Here is a 22,811-nt window from a genome sequence, read left to right as displayed (position 1 = left end):
GTCCATGAGCCTCATTGAGATTGGGAACCCCTCTCAGAGTCTGGAGAATGTTTGCCGCTGGGCCTACCTCCAGCAGAAGCCAGACACTGGTCACGACGAGTACCATGATCACGCCATATTCCTCACACGGCAGGACTTCGGGCCCTCGGGCATGCAAGGTGAGTCTCGGGCCCGTGGGGGCACAGAAAGGAGGGAGGCTGCACATGGGCGCCTGACCCTGCCAGGGCCCCCCGGCAGCCTTGGACTGGGATGAGAGGGGTGTCTGGGCAAGGGGGTAAGTGCTGAGAAGGGTGTCCAGGTTGAGGGTAAGTGCGAGTCTCCTCCGGGCTCTTTAAAACTACCAGGAACTCTAACATGTCCCCCAGGAAACTGCATGTCTCTGGGGACAGGGAAGATCAAAGGGACTGAAATGGGCAGAGTCTGGGGCTGGCAGCCCAGGGGCCAGACAAGCTCTGAGGCTGGGTTTCAGTTGCTTGCTTCCTCCGTGCGTGCTTGCTGAGTCACTTCAGTTGTGTTCCACTTTTTCGCGACTCCATGGACTGTAGCGCACCAATCTCCTCTGTCTATGGGATTCTCCAGGCAAGAATACTGGAGGAGTTACCATGCCCTCCTCCAGGGATTCTTCCCAACTCAGGGATTGAACCCGCATCTCTTATGCCTCCTTCATTGGCAAGTGGGTTCTTTACCACTTGCGCCACCTGGGAAGCCCTTGCTTCCTCCAACTTTCGTAAAACAAATTTGAATAAATTTTCAATCTTTAAAAGATAAAGGACTTCACTTAAAAATTCAAACTATATAAGACTGACAGATCTAAAAGAAAAAACTGACAAGTCTACAATCATAGTTGAAGATCTCACACAGTGAATGTTAAATAAAACAAGTGAAATAAGACAGTCAGAGAAGAATATATACTCATGACTCCACTTATTTCAGGTTTGGAAGTGGGCAAAACTGATCCGTGGTGTTAACAGTCAGGAGAGTGGGCAGGAGGGAGGGAGCTGCTGTCGGAACCAAGAAGAGGGTTCTGCAGTGTGGGGACAGGTTTACTTCTTGGTCAGAGGGTGGCTGCACAGGTGTGATCACTTGTGCCTCCTGGTTGGTATTGGTGCCTCTCCACTGTGAGGGGTTGCTCGCTCCCCTTCAAGCCCATCTGTGTGGCCAGTTGACACAGCACTCTGTCGCCCTTTGTCCAGATGAGAGCTCTATCAGGGGGCAGAACTGTTCCACAGGAGAGAAAACAACACAACTTTTATATTAAGTGACTTCATTCTTCATTTAAAAATGTGAAAGGACAGCTAAGAATGACCAGATATTAAAAAAAAAAAAAAAGGAGGGGGGAGGATGAAAAAGATGAACTGAGATTTAAAATAAAATTAAAAAGCTAACTCCAGAGGAAACAGATAATTTAGAGAAGGGAAAAGTACATTTTTATAAAGTCATATCTCCAGAATGTTTGAGGATATATATCTGTAAACCCAGAACAGGCTCCAAAGAAGAATCAGAGAAAAAAAAGGGTTTTCATTAAAGATTTGATGGTGTTGACTAAAAAGTTAAATGTCCAATCTAAAAGTTATGTATGTGTATGTTTTGGTTTTTTTTTTTTAATTCATCAGAAATGTTTAGCACTTCAATCCTGGGGGACAGCATCTCAAGTAACCCTGAGAGAACTGAGCTGCTCTGAGGAGGCAAGGGGGAGCTAGGACATGTAGGAGTTTTGCAACAAAGGGCAGCTAATAGGAACAAAGCTTACTGTTAATTAAAGAAAACGAAAATCTCAAGTTAAGGAATTTAGTGTTCTTCTATGTGTGGGAAGATGCAGGAGTCTGGGCTCACTGAAATCATTCCTTTGATATGCGTCTCAGCTATCTGGGGCCAGTATCCAGTGTTTTCACATCCTGAGTTTCCTCAGGGCTCACCAGCTCACCATCCATGGTGGCTGCAACTGCTGATGCTGTGACATCCTTTCTTTACTGATATGGCAGCAATATTCCATTTCTCAGTGGGTGAAATAGAAAATTCAAAAGCTGAAATAAAAAGTCAAGGGCACCCATAAAGATCAAGATATGAGAGAAAAATTGATGTAGAGGCTTAATCCAGGAAGAACACTGTGTCTATCTAAAAGGATTTCTGGAAAGAAAACAATAGCAAAATAAACTAAGAATGGAGGATATAAAGAAAAAATATAGATACATTTTCAAATCTTCAGATCCTAAATGTTCATGTAATGCTAGTGTGGGTGAATGAGAAATACACAGGCGGAGGCACATATTCGTATGCAGGCTTCGCGTATAAAGGACAAAGGGAAGACGACAAAGGTTTGCCCTGGCACTGATTCAAGAACAAGCATCTCAAATCTGCAGAGCAAAAAAATACTTTAAGACACATATTTTCCTGTTTATTAGAAGGGAAATAGACAATGGTTGGGTACACTGCTTTTAGACAGTTCTAAAACCAGCACTGCCTGGTCGCACTTCTTCTTTTCTGTACTTTTCTCTTGGAACACCTCTCCATGGGGTCTCAGATGAGTGAGACTGAATGGGGGGACAGTCCGGGCTTCTAACTTTCTGGGTCTTGCTGACTTAAAAAAGTACATGACCTGAGAGTTGTGAGTTAAGTTTTATTTGGGGGTGAAACGAGGACTATAGCCTGGGAGACAGCATTTCAGATATCTCTGAGACACTGCTCCAAAGAGGTAGGGTGAAGGTCAGTACACTTGTGATTTTAGTGAAGAGGGAATACATGCAATCAAGTATGTATTTTTTTGCAGAAGGTTTCTGCTGGTCTCTTGAGAATTCCTGTTAGTCATGAGGAGCAGACATCACCATGAAGGAATTTAGTGCTTTTCTAGTTACAGGGAGATTCAAGAATTGAGCTCATAAAATTGGCCCTTGAAAATAAGTATCTGAAGACCTGTTCTGCCAGTTTTTCCCAGAGCACAGAGTGCCTCATCCCTGATCTCCACCCTGAAGCCCTTTCAGGGGGTATTGAAGGTCAGCAGCTACAGCTGATTTAATCCTTGTAGAGGCAGATGGCAAGTGCCCATGGTGAGTGCTAATTTGTGGTTGACAGCCTCTAGGATGCCCAGGTCTTGAAACAGAGGCCCTGTCTGGCACACACAGCTCTGCACACACTTCTGTGTCTCCCCCGGGGGCAAGTGGCGAGGCCCTGCTGTCTGGTTTCCTCCATCTCACCTCCCATCGCTCTCCCTCTCCCCGTGGGCGGGAACGTGGTCCTTCCCTGGGGGCATCTTAAGACTCCCTGTGGTCAGGCTCAGCCCAGTCAGAGGGGATCATCCTTCCACAGGCCAGTCACATCACAGGGTGGCCTTCCCGCCTTCCTGCTCAGGCAGTTCAGGCTCCTGCCTCAGCCCTGCCCTCACTCCCTGTCAGACTCCATTCCCAACTTCTTCCTTGGACCACACGCTGTAACTGGGCAGGCAAAACCCACTGTGTCTCCTCACTGTGACCTGTTAATTCAGTGGCTCTTCAGAAGCCCTTGGTGGGTTGAGCGGTGGCTGGAGGGTCTGTGGCTTCTCATGTCAGAGGTTACCCTGCTGCGGCTGTCCTTCCCCCTCTGATCCCCGTTCTCCATCTCCGGGGGTGCCTTGCCCAGGACAGACCCCTGGACCCCTCAGCAGGAACGTGGTTCAGAGTCTCCCCAGTCAGAGCGCAGGGTTCCCAGGCCAAGGGCTCCAAGAGCCTCACCACCTGTGACTGGTCTGCCTCCCAGTCGACGTAGCCAGTCTCCTCTGCATGGCTCAGCAGGGTGGCACAGCACTGCCCCTGAACAGCTTGGGACCACCCTCCCTGCAGCCGTCTGTGCACTGTGGAAAAGGGTCCAGCTGAGGTCTCAGAGGCCCCAGAGAGGCCCCGAGGGAGAAGGGGAAGATCTCAAGGGAGCGGGCTCGGGATGTGGTGCCAGGCACCAGAGCCAGAGTGCCTACAGCCCAGGAAGCAACCTGCAGCCTCGGGGACCAAAAGGCCACTCAGTCAAGTGGGGAACAAAAGTGGGAGGTGGCCTGAAAGAACAGTGGGCAGGAGGCTCCCAAGGTGGCAGAAAGTCTTGGCAGATAAGACCTGGATGCGGGAAACTGAGCTGGCTGCAGGACGGCTGCTGATGGGCGGGGCCGAGGGGAGAGCTGGTCTCGAGCTGTGCCAGCCTCGAGGGCAGCTGGCTGTGCTCGTTTGCTCTGGTGATGCCAGCGCGTGTTGGGGTCTGGGCCCCTCCGCGTGGGGAGGGCTGAGCCCTGTCCGTCTCTCCCAGGCTATGCTCCTGTCACTGGGATGTGCCATCCCGTCCGCAGCTGCACCCTGAACCACGAGGACGGCTTCTCCTCCGCGTTCGTGGTGGCCCACGAGACTGGCCATGTGTAAGTGGCCTCAGCAGGCCCTGCTGTCTGAGGCAGGTTGGGGCTCTAGGGGCCCCGCTTCTCCTCTGTGCCCTGAGAGGGACACATCCTGGATGACACGCCCCTCGGATGTGATGTCCTGGCCCCGTGCTGCAGCAGGCAGGCGGCAGGCCCACTTTCCACCGAGGGCCAGGCAGCAGCCGGGGGCTTCCCACCCGTTATGCCATTGAAGCACTTGGGCCGGAGGGTCTTCTCACCCCATTCTGTAGATGAGGGCGTGAGGGAGCTCCCCCAGGAGCAGAGAGCTGGAGCTCGGGTGTGCATGCTGCTGGGTGTAGGGAGGGCGGTGGGTGCCTCCACCTCCACTGCTTTCTCATGCCGCCGTGCTCTGCCTTGGGGACAGGACCCCGCAGGGCCTGCCACTGGATGCTGTCCCCTCAGAGTTCCCCGGCTCCAAAATCCAGCTGGGAGAAAACGGGTACCTCCTGGCTCTGGGCCAGCCAGGCCAGCTAAGGGCCACGGGAGTCAGCTCAGGGAGGTCGGGTCCCCTCCCAGCGTCTGGAGGGGGTGGGGCTGACGGGTGAGGGTCCAGTGAGGCTGTCTTGGCCCCTTGCACAGGCTGGGCATGGAGCACGATGGGCAGGGCAACCGCTGCGGTGACGAGGTGCGGCTGGGCAGCATCATGGCGCCCCTGGTGCAGGCAGCCTTCCACCGCTTCCATTGGTCCCGCTGCAGCCAGCAGGAGCTGAGCCGCTACCTGCAGTGAGTACCGCCCTGTCCCCTGAGGAGGAACCTGGAGTGCTGGACTCAGCTCTAGGAGGGCGCCTCTAGACCCAAGGGCAAAGGAGGGGAGAGGGGACAGCAGTGCTGGTTGGGGGATCCCACTGTTGGGGGCTAAATTTTGGGTGGAAAGTGGTTACAAACATTGCACCTTTGATGGATGCCAGGGCCCAGCCAAGCCAGATCCTGCCTAAGCATGTCAAGGGAAAGAGGTGCAACAGGAAACTAAAGCAACGCAGCCTTAGGCTGCGGTGTGCAAGCAGGCCCACCCCTGAGGCTCCGTGAGGGGCCTCGGCTGCCGCCTGGTCTGGACAGCCCGGCCCTGCTGAAGGCAGCTTGTGGCGCCCCCGTGTCCCCTCACAGCTCCTATGACTGCCTGCGGGATGACCCCTTCACCCACGACTGGCCGGCGCTGCCCCAGCTCCCGGGGCTGCACTACTCCATGAACGAGCAGTGCCGCTTCGACTTTGGCCTTGGTTACATGATGTGTACCGCGGTGAGTGTCGGAGCCCGGGACACCTGCAAGGGCTGAGCGGGAGCTTCGCCCAGACCCACCTGGTCTCCTGGGAGGTGGCTGGTGTCGGGGTGACTCCCTGGGACAGAGTGGAGCAGCCCCGCAAACATCAGGTTCTCCCCACACCGACTGCTGTATATCCAGGGGGGGCCCCGCGCTCTCCCGGCTGGTCCAGATGTGGCTTTGGGAGGGATTCAGACAGTGGAGTGTTCAGCTGGGGAACAGCGGGTGCTCATGGGATGCCTGCTTGGGCCAGAGGAATGCCAACCAGCCTTCATGCCAAGCACACTGGTGCCCAGCCGGCTCCATGAGAGGTCCAGGCTCCATGAAAGGTGTAGCCACCAAGGTCTGCAGGCTCGGGAGGCCCAGCAGCCCCCAGGGACGTGAGGCGCTGTCCCCGCATCATGTACAGTCATGAAGCATGGAGTGCCCCTGAAGTCCTCGCAGCACCAGAGCCACACAGCTCAGGGCAACACTCAGAGCTCAGGATAACACTCAGGCCTGTCCTGGGCAGCCGTGCGCGAGAGCTCGGGGTGACGGGGCAACCCTGGAGAGCCCCAGCAGTGGGAGGCGGCCTGCCAGCTGCCGCTGCTCTCTTCCAGTTCCGGACCTTCGACCCGTGCAAACAGCTGTGGTGCAGCCACCCCGACAACCCCTACTTCTGCAAGACGAAGAAGGGGCCGCCCCTGGATGGGACCATGTGTGCGCCGGGCAAGGTGAGTCAGGGCAGAGGGCAGACCGGGACGCGCACAGCTCCCCAGGGCAGATCCTGCAGGGCCCCTAGGGTGGGGCCAGGGCCATCTCAGGGGACCCCTGCCTCCTTCCTGATAACCCCACTCTCCACTCTCCAGAGCTCCTGCCCACTGAGCCTCTCATACACTCTTCCTTCTGTTGGAGGGAACCTGATGTCTCAGAGCTCCTCAATGTGCTTCATGCCCCATTGTTGGAATCCTCTCCTCTAAGGACCAGTTTTGGGGTTCTGGAAGCCTTCCATATCCCCTGCACACTGTGGGTGCCCGTACCACCTCACCCTGACACCAACGTTGGCCAACATTCTGGTGGCCCTGGGATCCTCAGGCCCAGCATCAGGCTTGGCCTTTTTACCCCCTAGCACATTACTGTTTGGTCCCTGGTGGGCACACTTGCCCCTGGAGGTAGCTGGATGGCCACCTAGCAGTGCCTGCCTGCTATCCCAGGCCCACTTCCCACTTTCCGTGGAAGCAGCAAGACAAAGGGCTTCTCCTTCCAGCCCCAATTCCGGGCCTGATTCTCACTGTTGTTGTTCAGTTGCTAAGCCGTCTACTCTTTGTGACCCCGTGGACGGCAACACACCAGGCTTCCCTGTCCTTCGCCATCTCCCTGAGTTTGTTCACGTCCATTGAGTCAGTGATGTCATCCCACCATCTCATCCTCTGTCATCCCCTTTTCCTCCTGCCTTCAATCTTTCCCAGCATCAGAGTGTTTTCCAGTGAGTTGGCTCTTTGCATGAGGTGGTCAAAGTATTGGAGCTTCAGTTTCAACATCAGTCCTTCCAATGAATATTCAGGGTTGATTTCTTTTAGGATGGACTAGTTTCATCTCCTTGCAGTCCAAGGGACTCTCAAAAATCTTCTCCAGTGCCACAGTTCGAAAGCATCAGTTCTTTGGAGCTTAGCTTTCTTTGTAGTCCGACTCTCACGTCCATACGTGACCAATGGAAAAACCATGGCCTTGACTAGACGGACCTGTGTCAGCAAAGTGATGTCTCTGCTTTGTCTCTGTTGCTGTCTCAGATGTCTCTGACAAACCGCCCAGATTGGTCATAGCTTTCCTTCCAGGGAGCAAGCATCTTCTAACTTTATGACTTCACTCGCCACCTACAGTGGTTTTGGAGCCCAAGAAAATAAAATTGTCACTGTTTCCACTTTTCCCCTTCTGTTTGACATGAAGTGATGGGACCAGATGCCATAATCTTGGTTTTTCACGCTCCCACTCCTTATGCAGATGAGCCCATGAGAGTTCAGCCCAGGGAAGACAGCAGATACAGCAGGATCCTGTGAGGTCTAGGAGAGGACTCCAGTGTTCCCCAGTGTTAGGCCTAGGAAGACACCCAAACCACCTGGGCCTGAGGTTTCTGCACTGCAGGTTTTAAATTCTGCTTTATTTTAGTCCCTGGAAGAGCTTGTTAGAGAGGTGGATTTCCAGGTCCATCCTGAAGATTTTGGTTTGGGATAAGGTTTGAGAATTATTTTGTTTGGTTCTTTACTTGTAAAATTATGTTAAAATTCAGCATAATATAAAATTCATCGCTTAACTCACCCTCGATGGCCTTTAGGACATTCGCAGTGTTGTGCAACTGTCACCACTCTAGTTTCCAGAACTTCTCTTCACCCCAGAAAGAGACCTCATGAGCCAGTGACCCCCCATTATTGTCCTCTCTCCAGCTCCTGGGAACTGCTAACCTGCTTTCTCTGTCTATGGATTTGCTTATTTTGGAGTTCCCTATAAGTGGAATGACATGATGTGTGCCTTTTGTGTCTGACTTTTTTCACTTAGCATAATACCTTCAAAGATCATCTTTGCTGTTGCAGACATCAGGTCTTCATTTCTTTTTTTATGGCCAAATAGCATTCCACTGGATGGATAGCCCACGTTTGTTTACCATTTGGCGGACATGCGGGCTTTTTCTACCTTTTGGTATCTGTAAGTAGTCCTGCTAATGAACACTCATGTGTATGTTTTTGTTAGAACACTTGGGAACTGGTGTTTTTAAGCGGCATCCAGATGATTTAGTTGTGCCCATAGATTAGATGTTGCAAATGGGATGTTGTTAGTCATACTCCAGGGACCTAATAATGCCAGAACTGACCTCATAGCCTTCTTCTCCACAGGATCTCGATGGAGGAGACAGGGGCTCCAAAACGTTTGCCATAACCCCAGTGGGAAGCTCAGTAAATGCTGAACTGGAGAATGAGACTGGGGGGGGGAGGTGGGGGGGGGAGGGTGGTAGGCTTTTCCCACAGGAATACTGGCCACTGCAAAATGTGGGCCAGACAGTGCTTGATCACCAGCTCACTGGCCCCCTTCCCCTTGGCGGGATGGTGAGGGAGGGGACAGGTGTGGCCAAAGCACCCTTTCTCACGGGAAGTGCTGACCCAGTGGTGACTTCTCACTGTTTTTGCTGGTAGGACCCTCAGTTTGTTTAGCCCAGTCGTGCTGATTGAGGGGGTGCTCGGGCTTAGCTCAGCTTGCCCCGGTTCACGAGGAGCACAGGGAGAAAGCTGACCTGCGTCAGGGGTTCCTGGTGTGTGTGGAGTGGGTGCAGGGGCAACGTGGAGGAGGGGCCCCTCCCAGGGCTCTGTCAGAACCCCCTGCCCTGGGAGTTTGCATGTTTTAGCGTCTTACTCATGGCAGTGTAATCTTACATCTGGAAGGCGGTCATCCCTTATCTCTCCCTTTCTTCCAGGAACAGCCACCAGGCCCAGGAGGAAAGGTAGTGCGAAGGGAGCAGGGGGAAGTCTAGGCAGGAGGAGAAATAGCAGGTCCTCTGGCGAAGCAGGGCTGTGCCAGGCTCAGCTGTCCCTTTCTGTCCCTTGCTGCCCCCGCCTCAGATGCTGGGCAGGAGGTCACACAGCTTTCAGGCTCTCCCTGGTCTCCTCGCTGTCCACAGTGGGTCATCCCAAGCACAGTTTCCTCTCCCGCACCTGCCATTTCCCAGAGACAGGAATGTCTTTATTCCATCCACGGAGATGGCCTGGAAAGGGGTTAAACCTACAGCTGCGCCCCTGCGTCCTTTGCCCCTGGTTTCACGACTTGTTGCTTGTCTGCCTGGCTTGCACACTGCGGAGTGGAGCGGGAAGTGAGGTCAGGTGGGGAGGATGGGCAGTGAGCAACGAGGGCCTGTGGGCACGTAGCTTTCTTACAGACTCAGGAGTTCTGAGCAGGCACGTTTGGCTGAGAGGGGACGGGTAAGCTTGTTGTTCTTGGAAGAGATGTGTACAGTGGACCTGGGGATTAGGCTGGCTAGTCACCTCAGCTTCACACACATCCACCCATCCATCCACCCACATGTCAGGCTTGCCCTTCCATCGGGTGTCACTGTCTCTGGTGGTTGGCCATGAAGGTGACAAGGCAGCATGACGTGATGGTGAGCAAGGGGATGGGGAGGGGCCTGGAGGGAGCACCTTTCTGGTCAACGGAGTTCAGCCAAAGCCCAAAGACTGGAGAGGAGTGGGACCAGTGCTCCAAGTGGGGGGATCTCCTTGCGTGGGAGCATGTGGAAGATGGCTGGGGAGGGTGGTTGAGAGGAGCATGCTATTTTAAAATGTAATGTACCAAGGGGAAAATTGAAGTGTGTAAGGCCAACAAATCAAGAGAGTTGTCATTGAAAAGATAGTTCCCCAAAAATCCCAAGGAAGTTTGGGGGGAGGAGTGGTCAGTCTCTCAGGGAAGCTCCAGGATCAGTTGGCGAGCAGGGCGGGGGGTGGGGGCAGGAACTGCGTTGGGACAGAGAGAAATGCCAAAGCAAGGTGAGCAGGATCAGGATCGGCTGGTGGGAATCATTTCCGTGGGCTTTGGGGCATGGGGGCTGCCCCTGGTTGTCTAGTACCTGACTGGACTTGGAGTGATTAGGATGGGAGATGGTGGCCTGGAATTTAGGAGCTCTGATGAAGCAGGAGGCTGTGGGGTGGGGTGGGGTATGTGTGCTCTGGATTGATTAGTTTGCCCTTGAAAATTACCCTTGTGGATGAGTTGTTTGGTATCTCTAGGAGCTGGTTAACCCTAGGAGGGGGCGTCCCTCCAGGGTCAGCAAGACCCAGATGGCAAAGCATCAGAATCCAGAAAACAAGAGACATACTTGACACACATGGCTCCCCGGGAGACTGGAGTGATGGCAGGAGAGAGGCAGGGACTGTTTGAACTGATGACGACTCTTCCTGAGCACAGTGCATGTCCTGCCCTGTCCAGGGTGCTGGAGACTTGGCTCAGGTCTGCTCTCAGACAGGAGCTCCCTGTGGCCACACAGGGATGCCCTTCATCCCCTGGAGGCAAGCTCAGGCCAGGCACAGAGGGTCCCCCCAGGTGCCTCTACTCTGCAGGCTGGGTTAGTGGGCTCGCCGCGCCCTCCTTGCCCGAGCCAGGGTACAGACCCAGTGGGTCAAGATGGCTCCTGTATCAAAGTGTCCTGGCAGAAAAGAGTCCTTCACGTCTCACATTCAGCTGCAGTGTCTTGGGGACAACACTCATCCTAAGTTTTCATGAATTCAGAAGGACTGTTTCAGAACATGTGCCACAGTGCTTATCCAAGTGCAGAGGCCCTGTGATGCCCGTGTTTCGCTGCACAGTCGAGGACTGGCAGGTGGGCATAACAATAGGGATCGCCCAGGGTCTGGGCATGGGAGTTTAAGCCCTCCCTCCCTCCCCATTGTATGACCTTGAGCCATCCTGTTCCCCCTCTGGCGAGTCACCTAAGTGTCCAACTCAATTATCTTCACATCCCAGGCTCCTGGCACATGGCACCAGCTCAGGACATGCTGGTGGGTGGAGAACGGAAACCCAGGACCACAGTGGTTCAGAAATGCTAACTGTGCACTTCCTGAAAAGAACAGTCTGCCTTTCAGGCTTTCAGACCAACCTGGCAGTGTTCCTGGCCCTGCCTCCATGGTACTTATCCTGAGATGCAAGTCAGGTTTGTTCATGGGCATGTGTGGCTCCAATTCACTCATGACGTGTGACCTTGTGCTTTTAAAGGTTTAAGCCCCTCTACTGGATGAAATGTTTATAAGCATTTAAACACACGTTTATAGAGCATTTTAATAATATTAAGCACGTTTCTTTCATAATAACACTGAGGCGTCAGAGTTTGAGACTGTTCATTTGGTTTGCTTGCACTCTTTTAAGTGTTCACAGTTATCCAGGAAGAAATAAATGAAAATCTTAGAGGGACAGCTTCTAGGTTGTGGGATTCAGGATGATTCTTCTTTCTGTCTTGTTTTCATATTTCCTATGATGTATATGTGTTGCCTCTCTGCATTTGGACCCAAGTCCGTGGAGGAGGTGGTCCATCACACCATGGGCCTGTGGCATGTCTGAGTTGTCCCTTGCCCAGCTTCCTATTTACAAACTGAAGACCAGTTAGTCCAATGGGGACAGGGGGACCACCGCGTGGCCTCCTCCATTCCCCTGGTCCTTGGTCCCTGTGGCCACCAGTGAGTGATTTAGAGGCTGGGCCCCATCACAACTTCAGAGGAGCCAGGACCCTTCCCACCCTCGTTGTCTTAGTCAGTGGGGCGGAAATACCTGAGACTGGGGTGACTTAAACAGCAGGCATTTATTCCTCACCGGTCTGGAGGCTGGAAATCTGAGGGCAGGGTGCAGCATGGTCTTATGCTTTCACTGACTGTAGTCAATCAGGACCACTTCTGCTTTTACTCCTCCTTCCCCTTTGATACACCTCTCCTGTTGGCAGACATTAAAGCAGCCACAGGTGTTTTGTGGCTTTGGCTAAGGAGAAATTGGATTGGGGGTGTATTTATTGGGTCATTTATATGGTTTGGGGATTTCCCAGGTGGCACTAGGGCTAAAGAACATGCCCGCCAATGCAGGAGGCGTAAAAGATACGGGTTCGATCCCTGGGTCAGGAAGATCTGGAGGAGGGCATGGCACCCCACTCCAGTGTTCTTGCCTGGAGAATCCCATGGGCAGAGGAGCCTGGGGGCTACAGTCCATGGGGTCACAAAGAGTTGGACACGCCTGAAGCGACGAGCATGCGTACACATGGTTTTTAGTGCCCTATATGTACAGCTCATTTGTTGATTCTGTCTAGGTATAGCTTTAGCTTCTGGAAACACTCTTACTGCCTCTGTACCCGCTCACCCAAGGTCATTGAAGCATATGTGCTGTGTTCAGCACAGCCTTCTCAAGTAATTGGAGACAAGAGGCCTCAACTGTACCGGAGGTTGTGATTACTTCTGTGTTTCTAGTAGTCTGTTTCCTTTTCGGGTTTGTCTTGTAGTTGGGACTACTAACACAGATCCAACTTGGATAGTTCTTTCAAAATGCTAAGTTTAACAAGATGATTTGCTTCTTGAAAAACTGCCCAGACCTCTAAACATACGTATTACAAAGCATAACAGGCATTAAAAATCATTTTCAAACACCAGGAGAGAAACGTAAATGCAGACAGGATGTGAAAAGTTTGCTGAAAATGTTGATAAAGCTGTTACCAGTTAAACTGCTATTTTGAAAATTTTGGCTTACAGTAAAATAAGGAAGAGATGGAAGACTTCTGATTTCAGTCAGTTCAGTGGCTCAGTCGCGTCTCACTCTTTGCAACCCCATAGACTGCAGCACGCCAGGCCTCCCCGTCCATCACCAGCTTCTGGAGCCTGCTCAAACTCACCTCCATCGAGTCGGTGATGCCATCCAGCCGTCTCGTCCTCTTTCGTCCCCTTCTCCTCCTGCCTTGAGTCTTTCCCAGCATCAGGGTCTTTTCCAATGAGTCAGCTCTTCACATCAGGTGGACGAAGTATTGGAGCTTCAGCTTCAGCATCAGTCCTTCCAATGAATATTCAGGACTGATTTCCTTTAGAATTAACTGGTTGGATCTCCTTGCAGTCTAAGGGACTCTCAAGAGTTTTCTCCAACACCACAGTTCAAAAGCATCAATTCTTCAGTGCTCAGCTTTCTTTATGGTCCAACTCTCACACCCATACATGACTACTGGAAAAACCATAGCTCTGACTAGTCAGACCTTTGTGGGTAAAGTAATGTCTCTGCTTTTTAATATGCTAGGTTTGTCATAACTTTTCTTCCAAGGAGCAAGCATCTTTTCATTCCATGGCTGCAGTCACCACCTGCAGTGATTTTGGAGCCCAAGAAACTAAAGTCTGTCACTGTTTCCACTGTTTCTCCATCTATTTGCCATGAAGTGATGGGACCGGATGCCATGATCTTCGTTTTTTGAATGTTGAGTTTCAAGCCAGCTTTTTCACTCTCCTCTTTCACTTTCATCAAGAGGCTCTTTAGTTCTTCTTCGCTTTCTGCCATAAGGGTAGTGTCATCTGCATATCTGATGTTACTGATATTTCTCCCAGGAATCTTGATTCCAGTTTGTGCTTAATTCAGCCCAGGATTTTGCAAGATGTACTCTGCATTTGAGTTAAATAAGCATGGTGACAATATACAGTCTTGACATACTCCTTTCCCAATTTGGAACCAGTTCGTTGTTCCATATCTGGTTCTAACTGTTGCTTCTTGACCTGCATGCAGATTTCTCAGGAGGCAGGTAAGGTGATCTGGTATTTTTATCTCTTTAAGAATTTTCCACAGTTTGTTGTGATCCACACAGTCAAAGACTTTAGCCTAGTCAATGAAGAAGAAGTAGATGTTTTTCTGGAATTCTCTTGCTCTTTCTATGATCTAACACTTGTTGGCGATTTGACCTCTGGTTTTTCTGCCTTTTCTAAATCCAGCTTGAACATCTGGAAGTTCTCAGTTCACATACTGTTGAAGCCTAGCTTGGAGAATTTTGAGATGAGTGCAATTGTGCAGTAGTTTGATATGTATTAATATACCTTCTTTTATCATTTTAAATTTGTTTATTAAATAAAACTCAGGTAAAAATCCATGGAAAATAAATAAAGGTTTAAAATGAGTGGAGAAATCAGTAGAAATAAATCTGACTTCAAAAATTTAATTATAACAAAAAGTTTCAGATCAGACTGAAGCAGTCATTCATTAGGAGAAAGAGATAAATATCCAAGAGAAGTAAATAACAGACAGGCTCTTGAAGTGTTTGACAATGCAATTAACAAAGAGGAGTGAATCTGATGAACACATTGGAAAAGCATTTAAACTTCTTTTTGATTTTGACATGAAATGTTAACAATATCAAAGACAATGTAAAGCTCAGAATATTGCCTCTACAGTAAAAATGTTGACAGCAACAGTTATGAGTTGCTAATCCAAAAAATCATTTTAAATCAGTCTCCGACCAATAAAATGTCAAACATCCTGAAATCCACATCCAGAAGCACAGATGATAGCAGTTTCTCCAAATTTGGTCATCTAAATGTTCGTATAGCATCACCGATAACTTCTCTAAATCACTGAAAATTAAAAAATATTTCTCTCAACATGCTAGAGCAAGTGTTGGCAAGCTACAGCACACACGCCAATTCTACCTGCCTCCTGTTCTATTTTCCCATAACAGTTTTATAAAGATGTGACTCACATTTAAATTCCATAATCTGAAGTGTACAATTCAATGGTTTTCACTGTATTCCTAGAGTTGTACAACCATCACAACATGATTCACCCCCTCCCCCTCAATCCTAGGCAATCACTATTTTGTGTCTCCTTGTGTCTCCGAATATTTCATATAAATGGCATTGTACAATATGTGGCCTTTTTTGACTGGCTTCATTCAATCAGCATAATGTTTTCAAGGTTCATCCATGTTATACCATTTGTCAGTACTTTATTGCTTTTTATTGCTTGATTATAATCTGCTGTATAGATAAACTGTATTTTTATCCATCAATTTATTAGTTGATGGACATTGAGCTGTTAACTACTTTTCAGCTATCATAAGAAATGCCGCTGCAAACATTTGTGTACGAGTTATTCCATGGATGCATCATTTTTCTTGAATATGTGTCTAGGAGTAGAATTGTTGGTTCTTGTAGTAACTCTATGTTTAACATTTTGAGAAACTGCTAAACTAGTTCCCAAAGCAGCTGTACCTTTTTACATTCCTACTAACAGTTTCTCTACATCCTCACCGAAACTTATTACCGGTGCTTTTATTATGCCCACCCCAGTGGATGTGAAGTATGATCTCATTGTGGTTTGAGCGCCTTTTCACGAGCCTAATGGCAAAGTGTGTGTATCTTTTTTGGACAAATATTTGTTCATTATCACCTTTGCTTATTTTTAATTGGGTTTTCTTTTTATGATCAAGTTATAATCATTCTTTATTCATTCTATATTCTGGATACAAATTCCTTATCAGACTGCTTAGGTAAACGGCTTGCAAATATTTTCTCCTATTATTGTCTTTTCACTTTCATGTTAGAATCATTTGATGCATAAACGTTTTTAATTCTGGTGAAGTCTCATGTAGGTATGTTTTCTTTTGTCACTGTGTTTTGGTGCTGTAACTAAGAAACTATTGCCATTAGATGAAGAAGGTGTACTCCTGTCCTTTCATCCGGATCTGTGATCCATTGTCAGTTAGTATTTGTGTAAGGTGTGAGGAAGGAGTCCGGCATTGTTCTTCTGCATGTGAATACCAATTTGTCTCTGCACCATTTGTTGAAGGGGCAATTTTTTTTCCAATGAATCATTTGCTACCCTTGCTGACAATCAGTTGGTCATATGTAAAGGCTCCTTTCTAAAGGACTCTGTGTTCTGTTTCGTCAATAATTTTGCTTCTTTATGTCGGAGCCGCGCTGTCTTGTTTATTATAGTTTTGTGGTAAACTTTGAAACAGGTAACTCTGAGTCCTTCCACGTTCTTCTTTTTCAAGGTTGTTCTATTCCTGATCCTTTGACTTGAATTTTTAGGAGTTTCTTGGTTTCTGCAAAATTCTAGCATAAGTGTCGCATTGAATCGCAGATCAATATGGGGAAGACAGGCATTCCTTGATTTATTACACTTTGCTTTATTGTGCTTTGCAGACATTACTTTTTTTGAAAAAACAAATTGAAGGTTTGTGGCTTCCCTGTGTTTTGCTGAAAGTTTTCACTTTCGTCTCAGGTTCAAAGGATTTGTTAACAAAATAAGCCACTTGTTAATACAAATAAATGATACAAATATTTATTAGAGAATTATCTAGGTAACTTTCAATATCCGTTCCGTTCCGTCGCGCAGTCGTGTCCGACTCTTTGCGACCCCGTAGACTGTAGCCTACCAGGCTTCTCCGTCCATGGGATTCTCCAGGCAAGAATACTGGGTGGGTTACCATTTCCTTCTCCAGGGGATCTTCCCGACCCAGGGATCGAACCCAGGTCTCCCGCATTGGAGGCAGACGCTTTAACCTCTGAGCCACCAGGGAAGCCCAACTTTCAATATACTAACATTAAAGAAAAGAGAAATAGAGAGAGCAGAGGATGCATCACGAAATTGGGTTTTAACAAACATCCAGACTTAATCAGTGGTGGGGAAGTTCCCTGTCACAGAGCATCTGGAGTCCCAATTGGGAAAGGTCAGCAAGTCAGCTCTGTGGGTGAGACTTCAAAGACTGCAGAAAGGGGTTCCCGTTTATAATCCCAGGTTGGAAGCAAACTGATATCATCATCCATCTATGACCAAATTGCAAGCCTGGTTTCATGTTAATGCTGTTTGTTTTGTCTTGTAAAATTTGGAATGTTGTTAAGCCTGGGACTTGGTTGGCCAGGCCCCTTTCAGGGGCTCAACAATCTCAAGATTGCTTCCCCATCTTACCTAAGCTGCTACAAGTCTTGCACTCACAGCAGGCAGTCACTCCCAGTCACTCCCAGTCAGGGGAGTGTCCAGACAGGTTAGAAGCCAGGTCAGAGCACTGGTTTGTCTCTGAAGCCTGAACAAGACTATTCATTTAATTTCCCTAACACCCTGCATTATCAGTTAATGGTTAGCATTTTTTAGCAATAAAATATTCTGAAGTACGGTATGTATGTTGTTTTTTTAAGACATAATGGCACACTTAATTACAGTATAGTGTAAACATAACTTTTACATGTGCTGGGAAACCAAAACAGATTCATATGGCCCTCCTTATTTTGATATTTGCTTAATTGTGGTAGTCTGAATGGATGTGAGAGTTGGACTGTGAAGAAAGCTGATTGCCGAAGAGTTGATGCTTTTAAACTGTGGTGTTGGAGAAGACTCTTGAGAGTCCCTTGGACTGCAAGGAGATCCAACCAGTCCATTCTAAAGGAGATCAGTCCTGGGTGTTCATTGGAAGGACTGATGCTAAAGCTGAAGCTCCAATACTTTGGTCACCTCATGAGAAGAGTTGACTCACTGGAAAAGACTCTGATGCTGGGAGGGTTTGGGGGCGGGAGGAGAAGGGGACAACAGAGAATGAGATGGCTGGATGGCATCACTGATTCGATGGACATGAGTTTGAGTGAACTCTGGAAGTTGGTGATGGACAGGGAGGCCTGGCGTGCTGTGATTCATGGGGTCGCAAAGAGTCGGACACGACTGAGCGACTGAACTGAAACTGAACCAGCAATGTCTGAGTATGACTGTGCTGCCATATCAAACTCTGGTCCGTAAACATGGGATGTCTTTCCATTACTTAGATCTTTGATCACTGATCTTTCAACAAGTTTTTGTAGTTTTCAGTATACTAATAATGTCGCTTTTTTTTTTCAATTCAGCTGTAAAAAATTTTTTTGTCCTTTTCTGATTTTATTGTAAGTAGAAAAGTTTTCTTTTTTTAAAACTCAAAATGCTTCTAATTTCTTTTTTTATGTTTTATTGAAGCATAGCTGAATTACAATGTTATGTTACTTACTGCTGTGCAGCAAAGTGACTCATTTATTTATATAAATGTTTCATATTTATATGAATATTTATAAATTTTATAACATAAGTATTATAATTATATGAATATTTTATATTCTTTTCCATTATGGTTTACCACAGGATATTGAATATAGTTCCCTGTGCTATATACTGGACTGTGTTGTTTATCCATCTCTATATACCAGTTTGCATCTGCTAATTCCAAACTCCCAATCCAACCCTCTCCCACCTTCCTCCCCCTAGACAACCACCAGTCTATTCTCAATGTCTCTGATAGAATTGTTTTCTTAATTTCATTTCAGTTCGTTCATTGCTAATCTATAGAGATAAAATAGATTTTTGTATGTCGATCTTGAATCCTGCAATCTCACTGAACTTTTAAAAATTAGTTTTTAGTGGTTTTCAATAGCTTTTTGGTTTCCACAGGATTTTCTTCCCTCATAGCTCAGTTGGTAAAGAATCCGGCTGCAATGCAGGAGACCCCGATATGCTTCCTGGGTCAGGAAGATCCACTGGAGAAGCGATAGACTACCCACTCCAGTATTCTAGGGCTTCCCCTGTGGCTCAGCTGGTAAAGAATCCGCCTGCAATGTGGGAGACCTGGGTTCGTTCCCTGGGTTGGGAACATCCCCTGGAGAAGGGAAAGGTTACCTGCTCTAGTATTCCGGCCTGGAGAATTCCATGGACTGTATAATACATGGGTCACAAAGAGTCAGACACGACTGAGTGGCTTTCACTTTCATAGCACTGTCTACATTAGAAGATCTTTTCATCTGCAAATAGAGATAGTTTTACTTCTTCTTTTCCAGACTGGATGCTGTTTCCTTCTTTTTCTTGTGTAATTGTTCTAGCTAGAACTTTCAGTACAGTGTTGACTAGAAGTGGTGTGGACAGACACCCTTTTCTTTCTTCTGATTAGGGGGAAGCTATTCATTCTTTCACCATTAAGCGTGATGTTAGGTGGGGTATTTCACTGATGTCCTTTATCAACTTGAGGAGCTTCTAGTCTTGTCTTTTGAGTGCTTTTTTTCAGGAAAGGATGTTGGATTTTGCCAATTTTAGTTTTTGAGTCTTGAGGTGACCATATTGTTTTTCCTTTATTCTTTTCAGATGCTAAACCTTGCATTCCTCAGATAAATTTCACTTGGTAATGATATGTAATCTTTTACTATGCTGTTGGATTTGATTTGCTGAAATTTTATTGAGGAATTTAAAGTCTATTTTTATCAGAGATATTGTTCTCTAGTCTTTGTCTTATAATATCTTTGTCTGATTTTGGCATCAGGGTAATATTAGCCTCATAGAATGAACTGGGAAAAATCTTCTCTTCCATTTTTTGGAAGAGTGTGAAGAATTGGTATTAACTTTTCTTTAAATGTTTGCTAGAATTCATCAGTGAAGTAATTGGGCCTTCAGCTATTTTTTTGTGAGAAATTTTAAATCACTAATTCAATCTCTTTACTTGTTACAGTAAATTACAGTATTGAAATTTTTAGGTCTTATTAAATCAGCTTTGGTAGTCTGTGTCTTTCTAGAAATTTGCCCATTTTCAGAACTTTCTGGGTTTTTTAATGTGGATTTCAGTTATTCTCTGTTGTCACTTGCTTTCAGCCTGAATAACCCTTTTAGTGTTTCTTTTTTATAACTATTGGAGTAGAGTTGATTTTCAGTGTTGCGTTGCTTTCAGGTGGATAGCACGGTGATTCAGTTATACAGACATTCATTCTTTCTCAGGTTCTGTTCCCATGCAGGTCACTACAGAGTGCTGAGTAGACCTCCCTGTGCTGTACAATAGGTCCTTGTTGGTTACCTGTTTCATGTATAATAGTGTGTGTGTGTGAATCCTAAGCTCCTAATTTAGTATTTGCTCTATGGCAGGTCTGCTAGCAGTGAATTATCCCAGATTTTGTTTATCTGAGAATATTTTTATTTCACTTTCATTGTTGAGAGATAGTTTTGTTATATATGATTCTTGGTGGACACCATTACCTCTGACCTCCATTATTTCTGATCAAAACTCAGCTGGGCTTCCAATGAGTCGTTTTTCTTTTCTTGTTTTGACATTTTTGCTCTTTCTTTCAACAACTTTGGCTATAATGTGGGAGTGAATCTCTGCATTTATCTTACTTGCTTGAATTTCTTGGCTGTGCATTAATGTTTGTAATCAGCTTTTGGAAGTTTTCAACCATTATTTCTTTGAATATTTTCTGCTCCTCCTCTGAAGGCTCTCCCTTTGGTTCTGTTACTACGCACTTTTCAGTGAGCTTATGGTCTTCCACATTTCTCAGAGGCTCTGTTCATTTTTCTTTATTTCTCCCCTCTCTGCTCTCTAGATTGTATAATTTCCATTGATCTGTATTCAAGTTCATGGAGTCTTCTTCCGGCTCAAATCTATTACTGAGACCTCTAGTGAAATTTTCATTTGTTTTTGTACTTTTAAGCTACAGAGGTTAGTTTTTTTTCTTTTTCATTTTTAGTTTCTATTACTTTCTTGATGCTATTTGATTCGTTCTTATACTCCCCTTTAGTTCTTTAGATGTGGTTTCCTTTGTTCTTTGAATGTATTTATAATAGCTGGTTAGAAATTTTTGTCTACTAAGTCTAGCCTCTGGGCCTCCTCGAAGGTAATTTCTGTTGCCTGCTTACTTTTCTGTGCGTGAATTACGTTTCTTTTCATGTCTCAGTAATTTTTGTTGAAACTGGACATTTTAGATAATACATTGAAGAAACTCTGGATATTGGCTATTGTTCCCCCCAGACCTTGTTGTGCTGTTGTTTGCTTGTTTACCTGTTTGTTTGTTTAGTGACCTGGCTGCACTGTTTTAATACATTTTGTTTGCCCTGCAGCATGCAGCTGCTGATACTGCCCCTCAGAGATCATAGCCTTGGGCCTGGGCATAGTCACTGGGGCCACGCAGCTCCACCTCCACCACCAGACCAGTGGGGTTAGCCAGGTTCTCTTCGTCTCTTTCTCTGGTTTCACTGCTAAGCTCTAGCTCTTCTGCCTCTATTGGTATCACACCCAATTAGCTTTCACTGGCTGCTAGCTGATTGCTGTATTGTTTTTGATAATGCTCTGAGGTACAAGTTGTCCACAGCCTGACCCAGTTAAATTCTGGACCTTTCACAGGGGCAGGGCGTTACCAGTATCTGAAGCTTGCTCAGGCTTCTCTGGTGGCTCAGATGGTAAAGATTCCACCTGTAATGTGGGAGACCTGGGTTCCGTCACTGGGTTGGGAAGATCCCCTGGAGGAGGGCATGGCAACCCACTCCAGTAGTCTGGCCTGGAGACTCCCCATGGACAGAGGAGCCTGGTGGGCTGCAGTCCACGGGTTGCAAAGAGTCAGCCATGACTGAGTGACAAAACACGGCACAGCACAGACCCCAGAAGGACTCTCACTGTCTCCCCTGGTTCTCTGTGACATTTCTAGCTGGTTTACTGTTTTACTTATTGCTTACTAGTGTCGTGGAGCTTCTGGTCTCCTTTTAACTGCTCACTACCAAGATGTCTATTGTTTTTGACAATGCCCTTAGGCATGAACTTCCTCATGCTCTGTTCCAAATAAAGTTAGTCCTCTTAGGGTGAGCTATGGAGCTCTTGGTTCTACCTCCCCTTCTGGGAAGACCACTGCAGCAGTGCCCTGGAACTAGGAGCAGGGTTTTCCACTTCCAGAGTGACACTCTTGGTGTACAAACAGGACAGTGAATAGGGATAGGACCCTACTCTTCTTGGCTCTTCCCTTTCAGCATAGAATGTCTTCCCTACAAGCAAACCAGGGAAGGGGTTACTAGGGTACAGCAGTCTTGGTTTTCCATACTTGGGGTAGAGCCTCCACTCTAGGAGTGAGGACTGGGTGGGCAAAGGGAGTTCCCTGCAAAGAGATTTTCTGCAACACAGAGTTGCATGGTATGGGAGATGCCACTGGCCTGCCTTTCCCAGGGTGAAACTACAGCCCTAGACTGGGGGCTGAGGAGACAAGGAATCTCTGTCTTCTAAGTGGTAAAGCCTCCATCACACCAAGATGGGGAAAGGATGGGAGAGGGTTGTGGCTCTAATGTACAGACTTTCACAATTCTTACAAGAATTAGTATATTTTCTCCATTTGTTGTATTGAGCTTGGGACAGTTTCCAGATACCTCATTTTATTTTATTATTGGAAGTATTTTGTTGTTGTTGGTGGTGGTGTTCAGTCACCCAGGCGTGTCTGACTCTTTATGACCCCATGGACTATAGCACGCCAGGCCTCGCTGTTCCTCGCCATCTCCCGAAGTTTGCCAAGTACATGTCCATTGCATCAGTGATGCCATCCAGCTATCTCATCCTCTGGTGCCCTCTTCTCCTTCTGTATTGCAGTATAGTTGATTTACATTATTGTGTTAGTTTCAGGTGTACAACAAAGTGATTCAGTAATTTTTTTTTTAGATTTTTTACATATGTTATTACAAGATATTTAATGTATTTTCCTATGATATAACTCAGTCCTTGTTGTCTAGATAATTTAAATGGTTCGTTTAGAAAACAATTTTCACCAGTTAAATGGTTGTTTTACTGAGGAGCGAGTTCACCAAGCTTCTTTCAGCTCCATTCTAGAAGTTTCCGTTTGCTGCCTGCTTTTGTAAATGATGTTTTATTGGAATGCAGCCATATCCATCCATTTATGTGTTGTCTGT

The 22,811-nt window shown here is 47.2% G+C and overlaps 1 protein-coding gene across 1 annotated transcript in view; it reads left to right on the top strand.

Annotated features, from left to right (window-relative positions):
• Positions 1 to 22,811, top strand: part of ADAMTS2 (ADAM metallopeptidase with thrombospondin type 1 motif 2) — a 255,613-nt gene that overhangs the window by 196,929 nt on the left and 35,873 nt on the right. Inside the window, exons 6-10 of the mRNA XM_055429192.2 lie at positions 2 to 158; positions 4,264 to 4,369; positions 4,967 to 5,110; positions 5,492 to 5,624; positions 6,245 to 6,358. Of these exons, the coding sequence (XP_055285167.2) occupies positions 2 to 158; positions 4,264 to 4,369; positions 4,967 to 5,110; positions 5,492 to 5,624; positions 6,245 to 6,358 (654 nt within the window). The remainder of the gene's footprint in view (position 1; positions 159 to 4,263; positions 4,370 to 4,966; positions 5,111 to 5,491; positions 5,625 to 6,244; positions 6,359 to 22,811) is intronic.

The sequence above is a fragment of the Moschus berezovskii genome, chromosome 8 (assembly GCF_049115385.1).
Source record: "Moschus berezovskii isolate FMDL1 chromosome 8, NW_MosBer_1.0, whole genome shotgun sequence".
In the NCBI taxonomy this organism is placed as follows: Eukaryota; Metazoa; Chordata; class Mammalia; order Artiodactyla; family Moschidae; genus Moschus; species Moschus berezovskii.
Note: the sequence above shows the minus strand (reverse complement) of the source record. Positions and strands in the feature narration are given on the sequence as shown.